This window comes from Molothrus aeneus, chromosome 2 (genome assembly GCF_037042795.1).
Source record: "Molothrus aeneus isolate 106 chromosome 2, BPBGC_Maene_1.0, whole genome shotgun sequence".
NCBI classification, from domain to species: Eukaryota; Metazoa; Chordata; class Aves; order Passeriformes; family Icteridae; genus Molothrus; species Molothrus aeneus.
In genome coordinates, this window is record NC_089647.1 from 2,789,567 (window position 1) to 2,813,051 (window position 23,485).

General features: G+C 40.6%; 1 protein-coding gene across 1 annotated transcript in view; it reads left to right on the forward strand.

Moving 5' to 3' along the window:
- Positions 1 to 23,485, forward strand: part of EPHA3 (EPH receptor A3) — a 176,411-nt gene that overhangs the window by 99,476 nt on the left and 53,450 nt on the right. Inside the window, exons 4-5 of the mRNA XM_066571867.1 lie at positions 14,217 to 14,372; positions 14,859 to 15,194. Of these exons, the coding sequence (XP_066427964.1) occupies positions 14,217 to 14,372; positions 14,859 to 15,194 (492 nt within the window). The remainder of the gene's footprint in view (positions 1 to 14,216; positions 14,373 to 14,858; positions 15,195 to 23,485) is intronic.

The window sequence follows — 23,485 nt, forward strand, 5'->3', positions numbered from 1 at the left end:
AAGAACCTCAAAAAGCTTCTTCTTATGTGTGCATTTGAAGTAATCTTTTGAGCTGCTGCAAAGGGGGGGGAGGTGATTTTTTCTTATTGCCAACTATAAAAATACAGAGCTCCAGGTTAAATTGTGAAGGTATAGCTAAGAAAAATATCGGTGCACAGAGATTTTTTTGCTGAAAGATAAAAATAGACCTTGTCTAGTTATGTTGGTGTAGTTCTGTGAAATGGACTCCTACAGATGGGGGATCCTTCCAGGGGTAGGATGGGGACAAGTGGTTTTCTAGTCCTGTGTTCTCTTTCTGACAGTGAAGAATCCCAGGTGCTTGTTGTCTGTGGTCTGCTTTTCTATTTGTGACTATTTAATAATTCAAAATATTTTTAATGGGTTTTAAAGGCCCATCCAAGAAGCTCCTGGCCCTTGAGGTGGCCCTTAAGGAAGGACCTTACTGCAGAGCTACTGGAGTGGGCAGTGGGGGATCTGGAGGGGACTCCCACTCTCTCCCCAGAGGCAAGATCAACTTTAACTACTTTTCTCATGCTGCCTGGTTATTTTTTTCTCATTTATAATTTGATCGTGCTCTCTTTCACCCCTGCAAACAACCCTTTAAATGTTCCAGAGTAGATTTTATTTCCCCCACTTATTCTTTAATATTTTCTGTTCTCTTTACCCCTGAACTGAGTTACTGCTTCAGTAGCTGAGGATCTCTTGGAGTCAGATTTGAATCCTGTTTTCCATATGTGGGCAAGAAAAATGGCCTGTGCAGCAACTTTTTAGTAACTTTTTCCATTATTCTGTATACTAATTTTACCAGTCTCAAATATATAATTAGATAGATAAAGTCTACAGATAAAGCCAAGCCCCTACTAATCTCTTTTCACCACTCAAAATTCCTGCAGTCAAAAGCAGGCTAAGTAGAAGCAAATGTAATTCCAATTTATTTTAATGGGAATTCAGGATTTTCAGATTGTGGCTGATTAGAACTGCTCCTGATACCAATTTGTTGTAAATTATTCTTGTTTTGCATAACCCCCAAACATATTAATTTGCTACTTAAAACTGCTGCTGCCTGCTGCTGACAATTAGATAACCAGGCTGTCAGTCCAAGTTTTTCCCCACTGAACTTGGCAGGGTTTAAGTGGCCCTTTTCTGCTTCACCTCTGGGAGTCCATCCCCAAAGAGCCAAGATTAAATTTAGCAAAAATGAGGACTGAATAATCACATGGATTCTGAACTGCTCATCCAGGCCAACTCTGCTCCTGTCTGAGTTGGAACTGTTTCAGGAGCACTTACGAAACTGAGTTATTTTAGTAGGCTGGAATGTTTGGCTGTGAAAATAACATAGTCATTTTTTCCTCTATATTGGGAGGGACATCACTTAGGTATTGCATACAGCTTCTACTTTTTATTTGGACTGTGGCATCTTAGTGCAAATGAATGTTGAGGTAGTAGACTTATTTGAAAAGAAAATAAATTAGATGACAAAATGCAAATTAAAAAATTTTAGACTCTCCTCCTATTGTTGTTTCATGATTGTTTTCTACTCTTTCCTTTATATCCTTAAATATTTCCTTCCCTCTGTTGATCGCCCTGTAGTTAATTCAATTTGGTATTTGTTTACAGGCTTAATTTTCAAATTATTTGGTTGTACAAAACTTTTCTGGGGCAGAAATTACCTAATCAAAAGTAGCCCTTGGAAGGGCCATGAGTTTCTGTTTTATACCTTTTTTCAGAGAAATTTCCCTGTAAAAACACCTGAAGAAGTCAAAGGGTAGAAAAAAAAATGGAGAAGGAACTCCACTGTATCCTTTCCCACATGTTTCAGATGCAAGGGGAAAATGGGTTGGGTTTATTTGGTGATTGCTGCCATTACAGCTTCCTTAAAATGGTTGATTATTAGATATACACAAGGAATCTACCATGGATAAGCATTCCTAATTTCTGAGAGATTTTTTCCTTTCTCTGCTGCTTTGGAGGTTTTGTGATATAGATGCAGAAGCTTGGGATCATTGCCTAAACCTTGTGAGGTGATCCCTTTGTAAACCAGGAGTTTTAGAAGAAAGGAGGTTTTTTAAATTGAAAGAAGTTTGGGTTTTTTTAATAGAACACTGTCCTTTATTACTGGATGAGCTCTAACTCCTATTCTGATTTTGTTGTACCACAGATGTAAATGATGCAGAAATTACTGTGATAAGAATGAGGTAAAAAATATCCATATTTTACTGGAGGCTTTGGAGAGTGCATGGAGCAGGGGGCAGGAATAGATTTTCAGTGTTATATGCCAATCTAGGATTTTATAATGTGATATAAAAACCTGATATTTTCAAGAGGGTTGAAGGAAATGCTGACAGAAGTTTCAGTTCTTTAAGAAGTCATGTCTGTAAAACCAACTTTCTTTTCAGAGCTGGCAATACTGCAGGTCTACAAAGACTGACAGGTATAAATCATCCTAAAAGCCACAAGTCTGGAATTTCTGCTCTGGGCTGCCAAGCAGCTTAATGTGGAAGGTGAATTTATATAATTATTTTGCCTCCTGCAGATTCAGACATTCAGAGTGAGAGAATTGGAGGGTGCAGAGGAAGCGCTCCATGTGTCCCTCTGTACCTCTGGGAATTACTCTTTCTTCATGCCTGTAATCATCTACTGAGTTTAGAATTTACTGTACCTGTCAGATGTTGTTCATCAGTAACTAAATATTTGAGGATTCTTGCCTCAGGTATGGGATATTGAGACAGAGCTGGAATAGTGGTGAGTGATGAGCCATCCATAATTTTTTACTCTTATTTAAATAATTAATGTTTATTAACTGCACTGTTATTTCTAAAATATTCCAATGTCAGTGTGATACGAGAACAAATATTTGGAAATTAGATAAACTTCATGTTAGTGAAATGCCATAAAGTCAAAAGAGATTTGGAGAACAAAACATTTCAGTTCATGTCAGGGATTGACTGAAACAATAAAATTCTGTTATTTTCATATTAAGTTCTTTCAATCTCCCTGAGAATCTTCCTTCTTTCTCCTCTGTACTGCAAGATGCTAAATTTACACTAAAACTAGAGTTTTGAACAACTGCTGAACTTCTCATTTTGTCTTAGTAAAATACTCTTGGAACTAGAGAAAGGCCAAATTGTTTGTTTGAAAGGCCAATTGTTTGATAACACAATTGTTTTGTGTTATCAAAATGTAGTAGGGGAAATGATCTATAAAATGTTCACTGTGTGAAGACTTCACTGGATTTTTGGATGTGGCTTATGTTACATGCAAAGAGTTCTGATGGAAGGTTTACAAGTTATATATAGTATGGGAAGAAATATTACTTATTGTCATTAAAAATTGCCCAACAGATAGAGCATGAGGAGGGTGCCACCAAGCAAGCACGGCAGAAATATTTCCCACTTGCAGGGTAACAGGGAGGAATAATCTGATTCAAGCCAAATTTACAAGCATTGCCTCACTCTTTTCTAAACTGGGGCTGTTGGCAGCTGTTAAATCAATTGTGAGCATTACAGCTCTTAAGTTACATTATTCATCAAGAATAACAAGCTTGCTTGCTGCTTGCCTCTTCCAAATAAATGCTTGCTGCGCGCACTTTTAACCCAGTCTTCACTGCAGCCAAGAGAAGAAGTGGAAAAAGAGCAAAATGTTCTTTAAAAGCAAATCCTAAAGCAGGAGGAAAGTTTTCATTGTTAGGGAACAGTTAGAAAGTGCAAATAATTGTCCCATTCACAGCTGGGCCTGAACACAGCAGCTCAGAATTCCTGTCCCAAGGGGCACAGAGCAGCAGAGAAAATGGTGATGGTGCTGGAGGAAGCTCCCTGGCCCTTGCACTCTGGCCATGCCTTGCCCAGACAGGGGTATTCAGGATTTTTTTAGCACTGCTGAGGGAGGGCCACTGCACAGATTATAATTAATAATTAATTTATAATTATAAATTAATTTATAAGGGGGGAGCAAGACAAAGGGAAGGGCTGCGTGTGCCATGTCCTTGGCACCAGGTGGAGATGTGAAGTGCTGGGTCTGCAGGGCCAGGTTTGTAACTGTGGGAAGCTGTCACAGCCTCACTTTGTGGTGTCAGGGCAGCAGAACACAGCACTGATGGCATTTGTGTTAGTGGGAGATCATTTCAGATTGCTTGGGCTATAATGGGACATTTTGCTAATGCATTTTGACAGCACCTTCAAAATACAGTTATATCTGCCTATCATAATCACTTGTTGTATATTTCTAATCTGACACACAGGACAGGCAGCAAGGAGAGGAGGAAGGAAAAAAAAAAGTAGAAATGCTTTAGTGACTTACATGGACATTATTACTACTACACTTTAACTGGATTCCTGTCTGAAGCACAGAGCCTTTTATAGAAGAAGAACTTTCCATGGGATGCTCACAGCTGACACACACCCTTATTCTGTGGGTTTGGTAGGGAAATGAGGGCTCATGAGCTGCTGAACCATGGCTTTGCAGAAAAACACAGTTTAAGGAACTTCTTCTAGGTTTATCTTCTAGTCCAGGGTTATCTTCTAGTCCAAGGTTATCCCAAGCTGAATCCTTGCCTGCCTGTGGTACTCATTTTGTCCCAGCACAAGGCTGGGAGCTCCAGTTGTATCTGGAAAGCTTATGTGGGATCTTACCAGTCTGCAAAGCTTTTGTGTCAGGTGTAGAGATTCACCCATCAGCCCTGGGCTCTCAGAAATGCACCTGGTTAGTAGTGAATGTGAGATGTGTAGCTGCTTAGTCAAGGACAAACCTTTTTTCTGTTCTGCTCTCTGTATTGGCTTTTAAAATGTAGTATTTAGTGAAAAAAAGGTCTCAATGACGTGTATGCTGGAAACCAGTTGTCCCAGTCAAAGTTACATCAGTAAGTAGGTAATTATTTCTGTTGTAACTTTATTTTTCAAGAACAGATTTTCTTGACTTGATTGCTTAAAATTGTTTGAGTTTATGTGCTGTTTTGTACCATTTGTACCAGTTTAATGTGTACAGAATTCTTTTTTCTGGATTCTTTCTTGTTCTTGAAGCTCAGCCTACAAAAAAGAAAACTTTTTTGTTGTCTTGAGATTTGTTCAGAAAAAATAAAATAGAAATTTTGGACACAGACCTGTGATCAGAGCTTTGCTAAGCAAAGTAACCAGATGGAATTTGACTTCCCCATTACCTCTTAGTAAACTCCAAAGAATTCTAATGGGAGTAGTTGAGAATATTCCTAGTAGGGAAAAACCCCCACCCTATCCTGCATCAGTTGATCCTGATAGATACAAAATGTCAAATCTCATGGTGGATTCCCTAGATGCTTCCATCTTTTGAGGGTTTTGGTTTTGAGGTCCTTTCAGCCTCCTTGGTTTCTGCTTTTGACTGTTAAGGTAAGAAGTGGGAAAAAAAATTAATATAAAACCAATGTTGTAGTTAAATCCATGGTGTTAGCAATATTGTTCCTTCTCTCAGAGAATGGCATGGTGTCTGTATAGTAAAACCATTCTTATAAAACAATGCAGAGTCATGAAAGGCATTGTAATTCTGTTTTGTGATTCTTTTCCCCATAAAGTCCAGTGGAATTGCAAACTGTTAATTGAACATGTGGCATTGGATATCAGCACACATTACTAGTTGTTAGAAAAAGTACTGAGCAGAACAATGCAAACTCAGTTTCCTGTTCCTTCTGATGAATTTCCTGCATTGAGAAGTGGATGCTGTTGGAGAATATTGAGTTCTTGTTTCTGTTGCTGGTTGTAAGGAAGGATTTCATTCTGTAGCAAATACCCTGTAAAATGCAATACATCAGATTCTTTGTTTTCTAAACAGCTGAGATTCTGCCCCCCTTGGATTCACACAGGTAGCAGGCAAGTGAATAAAAGTGCTGAACTGTGGGATTTAAAAAAAAAAATACATTTAATTGGATTTTTGTTCAGCAGATAATTGCTTACCCTGCAAATCCAGACTTTTTTAACACATGCAGACAAAATGCATGTTAGGTAATTAAGAAATTTCTTTTTAAAAGGAAAAATACCAGGGAAGAAGAGGCAAAAGCTAAGGCACACGATGCAGAAATGCACTTGAGTGTTCAGATAGTTTTGCAAAAGCCTTTCTTTTCAGCTGTGAGAAGATTGTCAGCTCACAGATGTCCCCAGGGGCTGGAACTGTTTAATTTTCAGGCTTTCTGCCGGAAGGATGAAAATACAGTAGATGAAAAAGAAACACAAAGAGAGGAGGATGTTCTGACAATGATGAAGCTGTAATGTTTTGGGTCTTCTGTTTAAAGCTTTTTCTTTAGAAACCTCTCTGCACATGACAATATCTGTTTATATGTTTAATGGCTTTAGATAAAATCATCCTCCTTTTGCCAGATTCTGACAGCACAGAGATATTTGAAGGCTGGTGCTCATGGCTTAAGTCTACATTAGCAAGGAGTGTGGCCAAATAGGAGCATTCAGCAATTGGAATTAAGGATTCTGTGCCCATAGCATGACAATTTTTAAGCATTTAATTTTCACTTCAGAAAATCTCTATCAGGTCCTACAGGCTTCCTGTAGCAGGGAGAACCTCTTCCAGTATACCTGGAATATATGTAATTGTGTGGTCTGGGCACACTTTATGTTGTGAATCATAATACAAGAGGGGAAGAAATGGGATTTTGCTTTAAAAGTGTGGCTAAAATATAGATGCAGCCATTAAGTGGCATTAACAGCATCACTAGCAAAGCAATGGCTGTTTTCTGTACATTGCTACAAATTACAGCTATTTTTGATACCCTAAATTATATCCCAGATTTAATGACAGTGGCTTAAACCTTAGGGATTTTTTCCTATAGGTATAAGTGCCTGCCATTGCAGCAGCATTTCTCTTCTTAAGAGCTTCCCTTTCCCAACACCAGCTCTCAGTGAATTCAAGAAGTAATAAGTCAGTGGTTAGCAGTGAAAGTAGCTCTGAGTAAGGCACAGACACAATTTCAGCTTCAATTTTAGCTTTTCAGCTCATGTTCATGTGAACTTTGGTTTTGGTTTGGGTTTTTTTTGGTTGGTTGGTTGTGTTTTAGAAGGGAGGACAGTAAAGTATCTCCAGTGTTTGCTTCCTAAACTTTATGTGCCTCTGGCCATGTCTTGCCTCCAGTGGCTGAATTCAAAAGTGTGGTGAAATTGGGAAAAAAGAACTAACTTTGAGCTATGAGAATTTGTGTGAAATGAATGTACAGACATTCTAGTCACTGGCCATTAACTGAGCCATTCTATTTTTATTTTATCAGCATCTAGTATATTTAGTGTTGTGAAATTGTCATGTTTAAGCCCAGCTGACAACTAAGCCACTCACTCCCTCTCCCCTCATGGGATGTGGGTGGGAATCAAAGGAGTAAAGTGAGGAAACTTGTGAGTTGAGAGGACAGTTTAGTAGGGAAAACAAATGCTACATACAAGGAAAACAAAACAAGGAATTGATTCCCCACTCTCCATCAGCAGGCAGGTGTTCAGCCATCCCCAGGAAAGGTGGGATGGAACATCCCTTTGGCCAAACTGGGTCAGCTGTCCCAGATGTGTCCCCTCCCAAATCCCTGTGCACCCCCAGCCCACTCAGAAAAGACCTTGACACTGTGTGAGTGCTGCTCAGCAGTAAAAAATAAAAACTTGCTTGAATTATCAACAGTGTTTTCAGTACAAATGCAGAACACAGCCTCATAGCAGCTACTATGAAAAAAAATTAATCCTACCCCAGCCAAAAGCAGCATTAGGAATAGATTGTCTTTTTTATGTCAGTGGGCTGCTTATGACAGGTAACGAATTAACAGCTCAAGAAACCCAAGTCCTCTCTTTTTTACCAACAAAATAAGTTCAGCAAGGGTGTGAAGAACACAAGCTTCCCCCACACTGCTCAAGCAATGTGCCTCAACCCTGACCTGAGAGCAAATCTCTGAGGGAAAAGGCGTTTGTTAAATTTCTTTTCCAATTAATTTGACAGCTCTGCTGAGACTCCTAACAAAAGTACTAATTCATGCAAATTGCAGTAGTGGACCTGTGCCATCAGGGAGCTGGGCTGAGTTCTCTGAAACATCACACAGGCCACCAGGCAGCATTTTGATGAGAAGGTGACACTGGGTTTGGAGCCTATTCTGCATTAATTTTCTCCCAGGGACAGCAAAAGATTCCTGAATGTGCTAACAGAGGTGGGAAGTTGCAAAAGAATATTCAGCCTCAGTAAATGCATCATCGTCTTCCCTCCATCCCTGAGAGAAAATTTATACCTTTTATATGTCTTTATTACTGTCTTGATCTGGGATCTGTGCATTGACTGGGAGAGATGTTCCATGGATTGCTCAAAATAAAAAACAAAACCCAAAACAAAGCAAAGGCCCAAACGTGTTTGAGAGCAAGATATAATCTGTGGTCCAATATATAAATCAATTGGTTTCATCAGACATGTCATGGGAAAAATAAGAACATTTTCCACTGTATAAATGACAGTGTAGAAACAGATGGGTATGATCAAGGGATCAGAAGATATTCCTGTAAAAGCTGATGGAAAAGTTTGTCTTTGTTCATCACAGAGAAGATAAGCTCATGATAGATCTTTGTAAGATGAGGAATGTCTTTGAGAGGACACATCAAGAGCAGCTGGTCTTCCTGTCATGTAATAAAAACCAAGGGGACATTGATTTGGTGAAAAAAGTAACAAATTTGAAGGTAAATTGAAGGAAAGATGAATTTTTGTACTTCACATCAACTACCTAAACTGGAAGAGAATGCATTGTGACCAATAATTTGCAAAAAAACCCCAAATACTGGATAGTCTACATGAAGGGTAGTACAATGATGCTTAACATAACTATCTTTGTTAAAAAATAAATTAACACATATCTCTAACCCTATATTTCCAGGTTTCTGGAATAGTACTTGAGTTGTAGGTGGGAGGGTGAAATAATTTATATGACAGTTTATAAACATGGGTTTATTAAATTCCTGTTTAAGGAATACCTGTTTAAGTGATACCTGTTTAAAAGGTTTAAATACCTGTTTAAGTGATCCACTAAGATTTCTTTCCCCCAAAACTGACTGCAGACAAGCCACAATGCCTGACACATTTTGAGACCAGGTGCTTGCTTGCCCACAAGTGAGAACCTCTTTGCTGTAAAGAGGTTTTAGGTCTGTTTTAGGTCTGCAATCTTTGACATTGCACTGTAAACAAAGCTGCTGGCAGCAATCCTGGCTGAAATGCACTGCACAAAAAGAGACACAGAAGCCCTGCAAGGCACAACATGCAGCTATTACAGACTTTGGGTTTTTTGTGGTTGAAAGGTGCAGTGTTGTTCCCTCAGGACAGCGCTATCTCTTATGTACATATAATTAATATGTCTGCCAGTAATAGTTATTAAACAAAGGAACAGGAATTGTTTCTACTCAATGGCTTGACCTGGGAGTAAAGCCAATTTAAGAAGCATCTGATTAAAATATGTTAAGGTCACAGATCACTATAAAATATGAAGCAGGGAGGAAAAAGGCAGAAATTTACTCATGAGGAAGATTAAATGCTACTGATTTTTTTTTTTTTGTGCTAGCAGCAGCTTTCAGGTGTAAAAAATGAAAAGTGCTAATTCTGAGGAGTGTTTTCCTAGAGACATTTCAGTGTCACATTGCACTGAATACTTGCTCCATGCATATCTCATGGATGATGCAAGAATACAAATACTAAGATCATTTGTGAATTTTAATTTCTTCAACAGACAGAATGGAATCCTACAGGCAAGGAGAGAAAGTCAATATCCTTACCTCTTTCTGGGGATATTTTTACAGTAGTGGTAATGGGGTCCAATCACAAGAAGAGATTTTATCCCTCATGAGAGCCTTTCTCAATCTTATTTTTCTCTTCCCTCAAGTGCCAGCAGAATAGCCCATCACAGAGAAAGCCTGTTCTGCATGTACAGCAATAGCCCTTAGTTTGAGAGCTGCTTACTTAAGTGGTGTCTCTTTATTCAGGTCTGATGACAAAAAGTGTGCATGAAGTTCAGTGGAAATATGAATCAAAAATACAGTCTAATTTTTAGAAGTCTTTTTGGGCTGAGTTGGTGTTCAAGAAGTTACAGAGAGGCTCAGAAGAGATAGAGGATGCTACAGACATAAGAATGCTATAGAATTTATGGCTTTTCAAATAGTGATAAACAACCAGAGCTGCTGAAGGTGGTTTCATTGCTCTGAGGGGTTTTGAAGGAAATCTACTTTATAAAATTTGCTGGTGAATGGAGTGCCATTGTGGAAACAAAAGGGAAAAGCTGTTTAACACTTTCAAAAGGAACTGGAGAACAGTTCAAAGAGTTAAGGCTGTGTGTGGGCTTTGGGATGAGACAGTAGCATTTTAAGGAAAGACTGGACACAACCCAGTGCCATGGTCTCATTGACATGGTGATGGGAAGTGATAAATTGGACTTGATGCTCTCAGAGGTCTTTTCCAACCTAATTGATTCTGTGATTCCCTTCCCGACACACCTGCCCAGCCAAAGGTCATCCTGTGATGACCAGGTCCAGCTTCAGGAATTTGTACCTGTTAAAACACAAGCAAATCTATGTCCCTGCAGGGACTGGAGGATTTTCTCAAAATCCTGGAAGTGAAGAATGGGTTCTGATATGAGAAATAAAATACTGATTAGTTCAATTAACTCACCTGCTGCTGCTCAGGTGACAGTGGGAATAGTTTGCAAAGCCCCTCTAAGAGTGGCCACTTCCATGGGGAATGCTTCCCTGTCCTGGCACGGGAGGTTTGTCCTGAGTTGCTCTCATTTGTCTCGTTAGTGCACACTCTGAGGATGTGTTATCTGTGAGCTGCACAGGTTTGTAGTTGAATTCCCTTCTTGGTAAATGCTGTGCCTTAAAGCCTCAGTGACATTTCACCCCTGGGCTGTTTTAATGAGGAGCAGAGGAACAAAGAGAGGAAAGGTTCAATGGGTGGGTGCTGGTCAGCCATGCCATGGATGTGTAATCCACTTCCAGCCCGTTGTGGTGCTCCAGCCCTGCCTAAAAAGCACAAAAAGCAGATCTCCTGCAGGGCTGGGCAGTGCCAGGCAGTTTCTAAATGAAGTTTCCCTGACCTTGTGCAGGAGATGGGCCCTGTCAAGCCTGGAGTGCTGGGGCTGGGATATCCCCAGTGCAGGCTCCACTTGTTCCTTGGTGTTTACAGCTGGGAATTGCTGAGATTGCTCTGTGTGCAGGGGGCTGCAGGACCTGAATGCTAAAATGCTCCTATTTGCTAACAGATTTATGTTTTAATTTAAAATTAATTCCAGTTTAAATTAATAATTTAACCCTTAATTAGGAGCATGTTTTCATCCCAAGCAGATTAGTCGGGCTGAGGCAAAATTCACTTTGCTGTAGAAAAGACAACCACATTCCTTTAATCAGTAGCTACCAGAGATTGTTGCATGCATTTGTTTTCCTCTCAGTGAATTAACTTTCCCTGCTCTCTGTTTCTGAGACAGACTCATCAGTTAGAGCTCAAGGAAGTTCATTTTCACACAGTAGCAAGGACAACCAGAGTCCTGAAATTCTGACTTAACAGATGACTCAATAAAGTCATCCTGGCACCACACCCGAACAAAAAAGACTGAAATCAGAATAAATGCAGTTTTAGAATGCTGCAGTTGGGAGTTATCACAGGAGTCACCAGAGCCAACAGGCTTGAGGAGATCTTCCTAAAAAAGCAAAACCAGCCAGCCTTGCTGTTCTGTTTATATCACATATGTAGAAGCTCACAAAGTTTCCTTGACTCTTAGTGTGCTAACAGATTTTTTCTTCCTGGCCCATTGCATCTACTTTCTCCTGCATTGTTCCCCATTGTGAGGAAAAGAAAAAAATCTTAGTTTTTGCAAAAAATTGTTGAGTAAAAGCAACTGCTGTTCACAGCTGGTTTCTATGCTAAAATTAGAGATTCTGTGAAGAATTCCTATGCTAATTCCTATGATTTTGTTCAACCTAATTGAAACCAAAGCCATGATAGTTGCCTCAAAAAGCCAAAGCTTCTTTTATCAGTACATGTAATCCAATTTGTCTGACAGAGAAATTAATGCCTTTTGAAGGAACTTTATTTTTTCTCTCATATATCAACATTTAAAAAAAGTGATTAGGAAAGGAATAATTATAGTAAGTACATTGACAATATTTTTCATTGACACCTCCAGTTCTGAGCTTCAGTTTCAAGTGTAAATGCTTTTTTTTTCTCCTTTGGGCTGCAGTTGTGAGTAATCTGAAATTGGTCTGATAGACAAAGACAGAAAGTGCAAGACAGCCTGGGGGGAAGACATGAGATTGGGATGCCCTTGCTAGGGCACATTGGGACAGCAGGAATCTGACTGGCTCACCCCCCCACTGACCATCACCACCTTTTCTTAAATGAGGTCCATGAGTTTTCACCTGAGGGAAGAAAGAGACATTGATTAATGGAGCAGTTTCTCTTCTTCACCCCTCTAAATCTGTCTACTTCTAACACAAGCTTGTTTACTGATGTTAAATTCATTGCTTTTATTAAAATATTGGTGGTAAGGTCTTTCTTTTTTGTCACTGCATTAAACTAGCATATGTATTTATTATAAATTTCTACTGTATAGAATCATAAATACATCATTGTCTTGTAAATATAAAAGTGTCCCTTCAAGCTGGTTAAGCAAAACCATTGGAGTTTAGTATCTGGTAGCAAGTTTCCATGAGAAGTTTTGGTGGAAGTTATCTGTATTAATGAGGGAGCTGAAGTGTGATATTTATTCCTTATTGTGTTCGCTTAGTTATTACTGCTGGTAAGAAGGGGATTGGCCTCTTTTCTGCCTGGCTTGCTGTCTCAGGGCTGGGAACAGAAGCAGTAAAGTCACTGGAGGTTCCTCTGTCAGCCAGAGGGGCTTGCTCCAGGTGCCTCATGGGGCAGCACATGGTAGGGAATGGCATTTGAGTCGTGAAAGGCTGCAAAAATAACAGCTACACAAAAAAAAAAAAAAAACCCAAATCCAGTTGTTTCCTGCTGCATTTCCTCCTAGTGAAGGGGTGTAAGAAGGACTTAGGTTTCCTTTATTTCCTCCAATTAAATGAGAATCCCCAACCTCCTGGCAGCCTTTGAGAAGTGCAAGCTGGATGGGCTGTGCCAGGTCGGGCAGGTCCGTGCTGCTCACACAAGGTCACTTTTAGCAGTTCTGCTATTCTTTAGCAATTTTTACAATTCTGCTGTAACAGATTGTCTGCTGGGGCCGTGACTCAGAGGCTCAGACTCTGGGATGTTTCCTCAGGGCTTGCAGGAGAGAACTTGGAGCAGGAGCTGTCTTTGGCAGCTGCTTTGCTGCAGCCTGGAAGTTGGAGGGAGCAGCTGCAGCCAAGCACTTCCATTTGCCAAGGTTGGGAAGAGCTGGAGGGTGGCTGAGATTGGCAGTTCCCTGTGAAACCCTTGGTGCTCCTCCTGCTGTCCCTTGTTGGAGGAGGCTGTCTCTTTTTGAGCTGTTTCAGAGAAGAGCAGGGTAGTTGTTCTCTCACCATTGACCAGAGCATTTCACTCAGGTGTTCAGCATCAGGAGCTAACCAACAAATCTGCCTTGCCCAGGTCTTTATTTAGGTTTTGGTGATAGAAAATAACCTCCCTCCTCTATCACTTTAAAAGCTGCTGGGATATCTGTTCAGAGCTTTTTCCCTCCTCAGGCTGCCTTCTGCTAACCCAAAAAAAATCTTTCTTATACAGGTCATGCAAGTTCCTGATAGTGTCAGAAACAGCTCATTGACATGGTCATTCAAAAATGGAAAAGATCTTTCTCTGTTCAGGTTATTTTCTTGGTTTTGGCTTGCTTGTTCCTGACCTGATGAACTGAAGAGACGTAGTTTACAATCAGAGTGCCCTTATAAGAAAATGTTAGCAGCAGAGAGAGGATAAAGTTAGTTTCTTATGCAGGGTAGGGCCAAAGTTTTGGTATATTAAGCAGAAGAGAAGGAAAAGGAGTGAAGTTCTCAAAATGAAGCATAGAAAATGTTTCTTCTTAGTGGTTGAATACACAGTTTTGTTTTCCAGGGAAAATTAAATGCAAATCCAAGCTGATGCATGAACTCCATTCTACCAAGACGTTTTATTTCTGTCAGCTCTGATTATGAGAAAAATCTGTAATTTTAGACCGTAAATGTCTGCAAACTGTGATCCACATATGGGTAGGTTCCAGGGCAGTAGTCACATGTTAGAATCAAGATGCCCATGGAATTTAAAACTCTGTCCCTGTTACTTTGCAGCCTGTCGAGCTGGGTTCTACAAAGCCTCTGCTGGCAATGTGAAGTGTGCCAAATGCCCCCCTCACAGCTCCACCTACGAAGATGCATCTCTGAACTGCAGGTGTGAAAAGAATTACTTTCGCTCTGAGAAAGACCCTCCATCCATGGCTTGCACCAGTGAGTAGCTCATTCTGCTCGGGGCTGTCATTCTCGCTGCTCCATCTGTCCCTCCACAACAGCTCACCTGCTTGCTTCCTCTCATGTCCCACTGCAGTCAGCCATCCACTCCCTCTCGTGTCTTCTTGAGTGTTGGACAGGCTGCTGGAAATTGGTGGGCTGGGTTTGTGTCTTTTCTTATTTCATTTTCTCCTTCTTGTACCCTGTCAGACTTGAGAAAGAGAAGTAGGATTTTTTTATTGCTACCAGTACTCAGCCCTCAATTCTGAACTGCACCCTGAGGGAAGTCTCTATTTATAAGAAAACATGGTTCTTGTTAGCCTAGGTCTGTAATCTAGTGAAATATTGCAGGAGTCTCCACAGGAAATAACCAGAAGAGTTTGGTTATTAATTTTTTTTTTTACTTTTATATTTCTGTGCCCTCGTTACTCCCATTTTGGAGCACCCTTAGGGAGAAAATCTCACTCCCTGCTTTCCCTTTCCCAGGACCACCCTCTGCCCCGAGGAACGTCATCTCCAACATCAACGAGACCTCCGTCATCCTGGACTGGAGCTGGCCCCTGGACACAGGGGGCAGGAAGGACGTCACCTTCAACATTGTCTGCAAGAAGTGCTCGGGGGGCGGCCGGCTGTGCGAGCCCTGCAGCGACAACGTGCGCTTCCTGCCGCGCCAGAGCGGCCTCACCAACACCACCGTCACCGTGGTGGACCTGCTGGCACACACCAACTACACCTTCGAGATCGACGCGCTCAACGGCGTCTCCGACCTGAGCACTCTCTCCAGGCAGTTTGCTGCTGTCAGCATCACCACCAACCAGGCTGGTGAGTCTCCCTCTGCTTGTCTTTCCTTTGAAGCTGCTGGGGTTTGTGCACCTATTGTGTTTGTGGCGTTCCCAGCTGAAGGAAGGAGTGATGAATCTGACTCCATGTGGTATTTTCAGGGTCCCCTGTCATGGGGAGGAAAGATGAATCTGGCTCCATGTTCTTAGAAGGCTTATATTATACTATACCATATTACACTATAGTATAGTATACTATACTATATTATATTATACTATATTATATTATATTATATTATGCTATACTAAAACTACACTAAAGAATAGAGAAAGGATACTTACAGGAGGCTTAACAAAATACTCATGAAACACTCATGACTCCTTCCAGAGTCCTGACACAGCTGGACAGTGATTGGTCATTAAGTGAAAACAATTCACATGAAATCAGTCAAACAACCACCTGTTGGATAAACCATCTCCAAACCACTTTCCAAAGTAGCAAAACACAAGAGGAGCAAATGAGATATATTGTTTTCCTTTTTCTCTGAGGCTTCTCAGCTTCCCAGGAGAAGAAATCCTGGTGAAGGGATTTTTCCAAAAAATGACAGTGATAACTCCATGTTCTCAGAGGGCTAATTTATTATTTATGATACTATATTATGTTAAAGAGTACTAAATTAAACTATACTAAAAAATACAGAAAGGATGCTTAGAGAATGCTAAAAAGATAATAATGCAAACTCGTGACTCTTTCCAGAGTCCTGACACAGCTTGGCACTGATTGGCCAAAGAGTGAAAAGAACTCACACAGAATCCAATGGAACAATCACCTGTGGGTAAACAATCTCCAAACACATTCCAAAGGAGCAAAACACAGGAGAAGCAAATGAGATAAGAATTGTTTTCCTTTTTCTCTGAGGCTTCTCAGCTTCCCAGGGGAAATATCCTGGGTGAAGGGATTTTTCAGAGAATGTGAATGCCATGTGCACCTTTGTTTCCTCTCCCTGATTTGCAGGATTTGCTCTGTGCCAGGGTGACTAATTGTCTTGGATATTCCTGTAAAAGTAAAAGTAGAAACAAACCCAGTGTGTGTTTCTGTCAAAGAACCTGGCAGCATGACTGTTATGATTAACTCCCAGTTCCCAGTTAATAGTCTCTAATAGCAGGCTCACATGATTCCTTAGCCAGATTGTGTTTTATTAATAAAACCAGATTTTAATAAAACACTCATTTCAATAATCTCCAACGTAAATTACTGTAGTAATCTTAGTTATTAATTTTGATTAAATAGAAGTGAAAAAAGGCTTTGATGTTAGATGCATAAAAAGCTAACATTAAATTAGAGAGGTTGAAAACACAGCTTTTTTTTATTTTTTCTTTACTCCTTTACAAGTTGTCTCACCAACTCTGAATTATTGCCAACATGATGGGGGTGTGGAGCTGAATACCGAATTAGATCGTGGTGTCACAGTTGATGGGGTACAAAAGGGCTGCTCTCCTTCTGTGGAGACTTATTAAAGCCTTTGAGGCCCTGCATGAGTGCGGCAGTGTGCCGTGGCTGTTGGATCAGAGCCTTTGTCATCACTGCTCTGTTCTGCCATTTGCTTCTCATTTGACATGGCTCCATTTATCTGAAAGTTGTGAAGAATCTAGACTCTTCCCTGGCATTTGGTTGGGTGTGAAATTTTTAGGAGCAATGTGTGCCAGTGAAGAGAGAGACTAGATGCTGTAATTCCTGTGCTTGTGCTCCATGCAGCTTCCATCAGGAGGCTTTGTACAGAAAACATGCATGTGTTCAGTAAGCTTCCTCCCACGCCCTCCCATCCCACACCATGTCCCCAAAATACTTCCAGTTCTGTCTTCCTGAAACCACAGACAAGTTCACATTGTTCTGAGTAGGCATCCTCCTGGTAGGCTGGGTTATTGCAATGTTTTTCACTGCAGAGGGTGTATGTTTTCTCCTTAAATCACAGATCAGCTGTAGTGGGAGGCATAAAAATGTGAGAACAGGCTATTTCCTGACCCTAGTCACTACATTTCCCAGTGCTTTGGGGGGCTGTCTAACTGTGCAGTAGGCAGACAGAGGTGAATCCACCCAATTCAGCCCTGGAACCTGCATTTTATGTCCATTCAATTTGTTCCTGTTATAGTTCATTATTTTGGATTTTCAGATCAGTGACTTGGAGTGTCCTTGTTGAGTTGCCCTCTTTTCTCCTGTTTCTCTGATCAAAGGTGTTGCCTTTCAGCCTGTTCATCTGCACAGGAGTTAGAAATCACCTGAGGACAGTCCACAAAAAAATAAACTGTCCAGGATCAGGGAAGTTCTTTCTCTGCAGAGGCCTCTTGCTTTGCAGCGTGCTTCCCTAGAGCCCAGAGCTGCCACCTTTGTACTGCATGGTGGATTTTGATTTTGGTGCGGAACACACAGTACCTGGGATGTGGCAAAGTCAAAAGCATTTCTGGCAGTAGCAGCTCTGTTCATTGTAACCCACAGGCTGCTTAAGCAGTTAATTTTCTGCTTTTTTGCATGGCCCATTTTTTCTTTATGTATATTTAGCTGATGTGGGTTAGTACAGGCTTAATTGTGCTATCTCTTGATCATGCCAATTGGTTTACTGTATTAGACTTCCCTTAGAAACTCTGCAAGTTGTTAAAATTAGACCTTAAGTATGTATATAAGCAGTCTCTTAAAGTATAATTACAAAAACATAATTGCATTCCCTCATTGGTCAGATCGCAAAAGGGATATATCAGAAGCACATTTTTAGATCTGTAAGGTCTAGAATGCTGTCCCAAGAGAGCTTTTCTACAGCTTTATCCTTAATTCCTACATACCATATCCAAATGGGTCTGGGTTGCTGTGAGGGGTAACAAATCCAGGTTAGACCAGAGGGGCCATGATGCAGAGCAAGCAGAAGGAACAAAATGAAAACCCTGTAGAGGGTAGATGGGAACAAGAGGGTCAACTCTATGACCCTCTTTCTGCAACAGCATTTTCCTGGCAGCTGCTCCACATCAATCTGAATATTCTGTCTCAAAACACCAACTTTGCATGTGCATCTTCCTGAACTCTTACCCCTTCCATTATTTAGTGATGATCATGCTTCCAGCAAAATTATTATTAACATCAAATTTTTGTGAAAATAGCTAAATTTTCTGTATTTTCCTAATCTACTCATGCCGATCCCCAAATATTTTCCTTTTTTTCCCCCTAATATCTCAGTTCATTATTTCGCTGATGATAAAATAGATTGCTTTCTTTTGATCACCAAAAGCACACTGTAAGAGCTTTAAATGGAGCTTAGTTCTTAAGGACTTCAGGCCTTTTAACCCAAGGTCTCAACAGTGCAGCTGCAAAGGTTGGTAGCAACTAAATTCAGCTACAATAAGGCAATGTCAGCACTAAACCAATTCCAAAGAGTTTTGTGCTGTCACATCTCCTGGCATCAGCAGAGGAAGAAATGGGATGTGTTGTAACAAGAGACTTCTTCAAATTCTGTCCTCAGCTCACCACAGCTCTTCCACACAATTCAGGCAGGATGCAGATAGGTGCCAAAAGTGAATAAATTGGGGAATAAAGAGAAATCCCTGCAGAGGAAACATAGAAGGTTTTTTGTGGGCTAAATTTCGGCTAGAAATGTCAGTTTTTTCCTAATTGTAGAAAGTGATTATGCTTCTCAATTGAAAGACTAAAAGTGCCTAACCTGAGGTTTGGCCTCTCCACAGATCAGTTGTGCACCTGCAAATTTTGATTCCTTTCTCTGTCAGAGACTTTTCCTAGAGGAAGTTTAGAGAGCAAACACCCCTGCATCCAAACTGAGGCATCCTATGCAAAGCTACATTATAAATAATAACAAAACCCCAGATCTACTTTATATCACCTCAAGCTTCCCTTGACAAGCAGTAGTTTGATTATCTAGAGTCTCTTATCTTTTATATTTCTAAAAGCCAGGAGGCAGAGCAAGCCATGTAACTTATTTAATCATCTTGCCTAATCATTGAACTCAGGCATGAAAAGCCATAGGAAATCAGTTTGTTTAAGGAGAAGGTAACCAGTAAGGCACTACAAATTTTTACAAGAGGCCAGAATGAAAATTGTTTTAAAATTAACCTTTTGAAGAAAAGTAAGGTAGAGATAGAGAAATTAGGATCATTAGGAGTGTTGGAGGGTTTGCACTATCTTGATCTTCCTGTGCCATTTAAAATTCCAAGCCATGTATTAATTTCAGCTTGGAGGGATAAACATTTACAATGGAGAAAGAACCAGTCAATTTTTCAGTCCTGTTTTAAGTAGAGACTTCTGCGGCTCCTTGGAAGGCTTGTTAAAACCTCCTCAGAACCAGAATTTTATTTGCCTGAAATCTCTGGCTTCAAGGGAATAAGTTCAGCCCCAAGCTTTGTTTCAGTGTATGTATTTGATTATTTGCAGGTACTTTGATGCTATTTATGTGCTCAGCCTGCACTGTACTGTCTTCAGCAGCTCACAAATGATGTGTGATGCTCCCTGTTTAAATAAAATCCATATTTAGAGAGGGTTGTGTGCACTTTACAACCTATATCCCAAGGCAAGTCCCTTAAGTAGATCTGTCTTCTAAGAGAGACAATTTGAGTGAGACACAGATGTTTGGGGGATGATATATTTCTTTCTTTCCCTATGGCCCTTATAAAAAGGACAAGAAGATAGACTTATTAAAAGTGAGCTAATGACATGATGTAGGGAGTCTCTGGTTCACTGACTGTTATTACAGCTGTGCCCCATTACGTTCTGAATACCTAGGACATGCTTGTTTTCCTGAATGACATTTATCTTTTGAGTTTCAAACATTCCTGGCATAAATAAAGATTTTATGCTCTTCAAATGTGTTTTACAGTTCAGCCCAGAGGCTATTCGAGGATCATTTTAACTCAATAAAACTCCTTTAGGGATATAAAAGGGAAGTGTTTTTAACAATGTCACTCCATGCATAGCCTGTTATTAGCTGGAGATGTTCTGCCTGCAAAGTCTTTGATCCCTTTTCCCCCTGAACGTCAAGGAAGCTCTGCCAAGGCTTCAAAGTCTGTGACACACACTGGGCTCTTCAGTCCTCATGTGAACACTCCTGACCTGACAGAAAGTTCACAGGTGAAGTTTGTGGCTCAGAGATTTTCCAGAGATTTTCCTTTTTCAGAGCTTTTAGTTGGTTTTTCCACAGATCGCAGTGAGATTTTATTCAGCAGTCACTGGATAATGGTTTTCTTTGCTTGCTTCTGTTAGTCTTCCTTATTTAATATCTTTGTTTGATACAAGAGTAAAAATGAAGGAATGCAGGTAAGAAGGATGCTTAGTCCTCTGTTAAATAATAAACCTTAGACTTGTGTCTCTCTCTGTTATCTGTGCTGGCATTCTCAGTAATCACTGAGGGAAATTGTGTTCCTCTTCATTGCAAACACAGCTATCAATTTGCTTTCTGAAGCAATTCCCTCTAGGCAATTTGCAAACTGGGGAGAGATGGGAAAAATTGTTCTTTTAGGTTTGGGGACTGTTCCTGCAATGGGAATTATGAACGTAATGCGTGTCAACTTCTACAGCAAAAAGAGTCTTTTTTTAGCATTCCTTTTAGTAAACTATATCTCTGTGTATATTAAATAAATGTTTTAAAGGAAACAAAAATATTAAATCATCTCCAAATCCAAAAGCATGTGAAAGTTGTCTAGCACCTTTCAAGTCTTTTCTGTTTGAGGTTCTTTTTTCCTGATGAACCTCCACAGAAGCAGCTGCTCCAAATGACAGGGCAAGAAGTTTGAGAAATCTTTTCTTGTTCTGAGTAGGTGGAATATACTTACTGACAGACCAGTTCAGGAGCTCTTGGTGATTACATAAAAGGAGAGAAAGTATTTTGTATCATAAATGTACTTATTTGAGGGCAATTGTCTTCTCCAGTTTTGGATAATGGCTTTTTCAGAGATCATTCTTAAGTATATTCTTACATTGTGCATGGGGTTTCTCTGGTTGAGGAAATAATCAAATGATCACAGAAAGGGAAAGCCTGCTCAGCACCTGAATGTTGATGTTGCGAGCATGGTGAATAAATTCTTCTTTCTGAACACTTCACTCCAGGAAATGTGAGGCTCTAAAATCCTCTAAGGTAATGTAACAAAAGGGTAGGGAAGGCAAAGAAAAACTGTTTATTTAAACTGATAGGGTCTTAACACATTCAGTGAAAAATATGAACTATTGCAAAACTCCCACCATCACCACCTTAACAGAGAGCAGAAAGAATAACATTTGTGTTGTGAGTACCTTTGGGATGGATCCTTATGAAAGCATATCCAGCATTTGTCTCCTCTCTGAAATAACAGCTGGGAATGCCACAGCACCATATTTCCAGTTTCTGAAGTGAGTGCCTTGTGCAGCCTGATCCTCCCCAAATGGACATGGCATTTCTATGACTTATTATACATGTGTTTAACACATGAGCAAATCAAACCTTTTGTTTGCTCTGGGGAAGGCATTTGCTATCTCTTTTAATAAAAAGAGGGAGAAGCACGAACACGATTGCCCTACGCTTAATGACGTTTTCTTTTAATTTAGAATTTATTTGTAAAAGTGAGAAATGATCTCTGATAATCACTTGTCCAGTGACAGCTGCTGCCCAGAAGGTTGCCTTTCTGTGCACTTGAGAGGAAAATCAAGCAGCTGCCTTTTGGTGTAATTCCTGCTGAAGCTGCTTGTTTCCCCCTTTCCAGTTCCCTGCAGTCTTTCTTCCTCAGCACCTGTGAAATGCCTGCAGCCACTCTGGAGTCTGTAACCGCAGGCTGGAGCCTTTCACAGATGCATTTGGGCACTTCTGCCATAATGCAGGCACTCATCCATCAGAACAGCCATGAACAAACCACTTTTTAATTTCTTTCTGTTTCTGGGAGAAATGTGCCCAGCTTTGTTTCATCCAATGGCAGCCTGCTTGAGTTTGCCTTTGAAGTTTTGTCCTGTTTCTTTCATTCCACGTTTTGACGTGTGTAAATGTGGTCTTGATAGTCCTTCTCCCAGAAACTGTGAGCCTTTTCACCCCCTTCCTTATGATGGAACCCTGCCAGGATCCAGTCTGGGACTGGTGTGAGGGGCTTTTTGCTGATGTGGGATGAGTGGAAGGAACGTCACCTTCAGGCTGATGGTCATCTAGTGATGTTACAGAATCAGGTGACATTTTACAGCCCAGGTCTTAAAAACAGATGGAGCCTGCTCCAGCTCAAGGAAAAGGTGCAGGAGGAAAAACAAAGGCACTGTGCTGGTTTAACTACATGTCCTGGAGATTAAAGGGCAAAGGGCTGTGCCTGCACGTGCCTTGAAGTGGTAGGGAGTTGTATCTGGAGGAGCAGAGTGGAGGGTTTAGCAGGTTTCCAAAGAGTTGTTAAAGTTGTGGGACTGTTTCCTCCTCCTCCTCCTCCTGCCTCCTGGGAGACACCTGGGGACCTTCTTGGAATGTGCCCCTGGGATGGGGCTTGCTTGCTTCAGCACAATCCTGTAGCAGTGCTTAACAGAGAAAGTGAATAGGAGTGCAGCCAGAGGAGGTTGAAAACAGGACAGGTCCTGCTTTCTGTGAGCAGGCTTCTCTCATAAACCCCTTCTACACTAATCCACAGAATAGATGCTGGAGGTGTTAAAGATTCCAAGTAAAAGCACAGCTGTTCACAGACTTCATGTTAGTGTGACCATGTTGTGGAAGTGTGACATCATTACATGGATTTGTGAGTCAGTGTTTGTGACTCTTACAAATTGCATAGTGGAATTGAAGGATAAACCTAGAGATAAAATGTTGGTTCTCAAAAAACCCAGATGCTGGGTGGTTTTGCATTAGTCCTAATCCAAATGTGTGTGTGGAGCATTATGAGCAGTGCCAGAGCCAGCACCATGGTGAGTTCTCTCCTGTCCTGACTGTGGATGTGGCTCCAGTGTCCCAGAGAAACTCTCTTCAAGTGAGAGATCAGTTTGTTCATTCAAACACTGATATTTCTACTTTAAATTGCATAATAGTTTTGTGGTTTGGATGCTGGTCCTCTAAGACTGGCAGACTTAGGTTGGAGTCCCAGTGGATCCTACTTTGGATCAGAGAATGCAGATTTAATTTTCAGGTTATGATCTTTATTTACTGCTCTTGTTCCACATTGCCTCCTGGGGGTATTATAGACATTAAAGAAAATTTATAGGTTATATCAGATTACAGTATTATGATTAGATAATAAAAGCATCAATTTTCTAAAGAAAGAAAAAGGAACAAGCCTTCCCTTTTTTCAGCAGGGCAGAAGTTGAAAATTGAGTGGAACAGTCAATTCTGCTTGGTCACCGTCTTTCCAGCA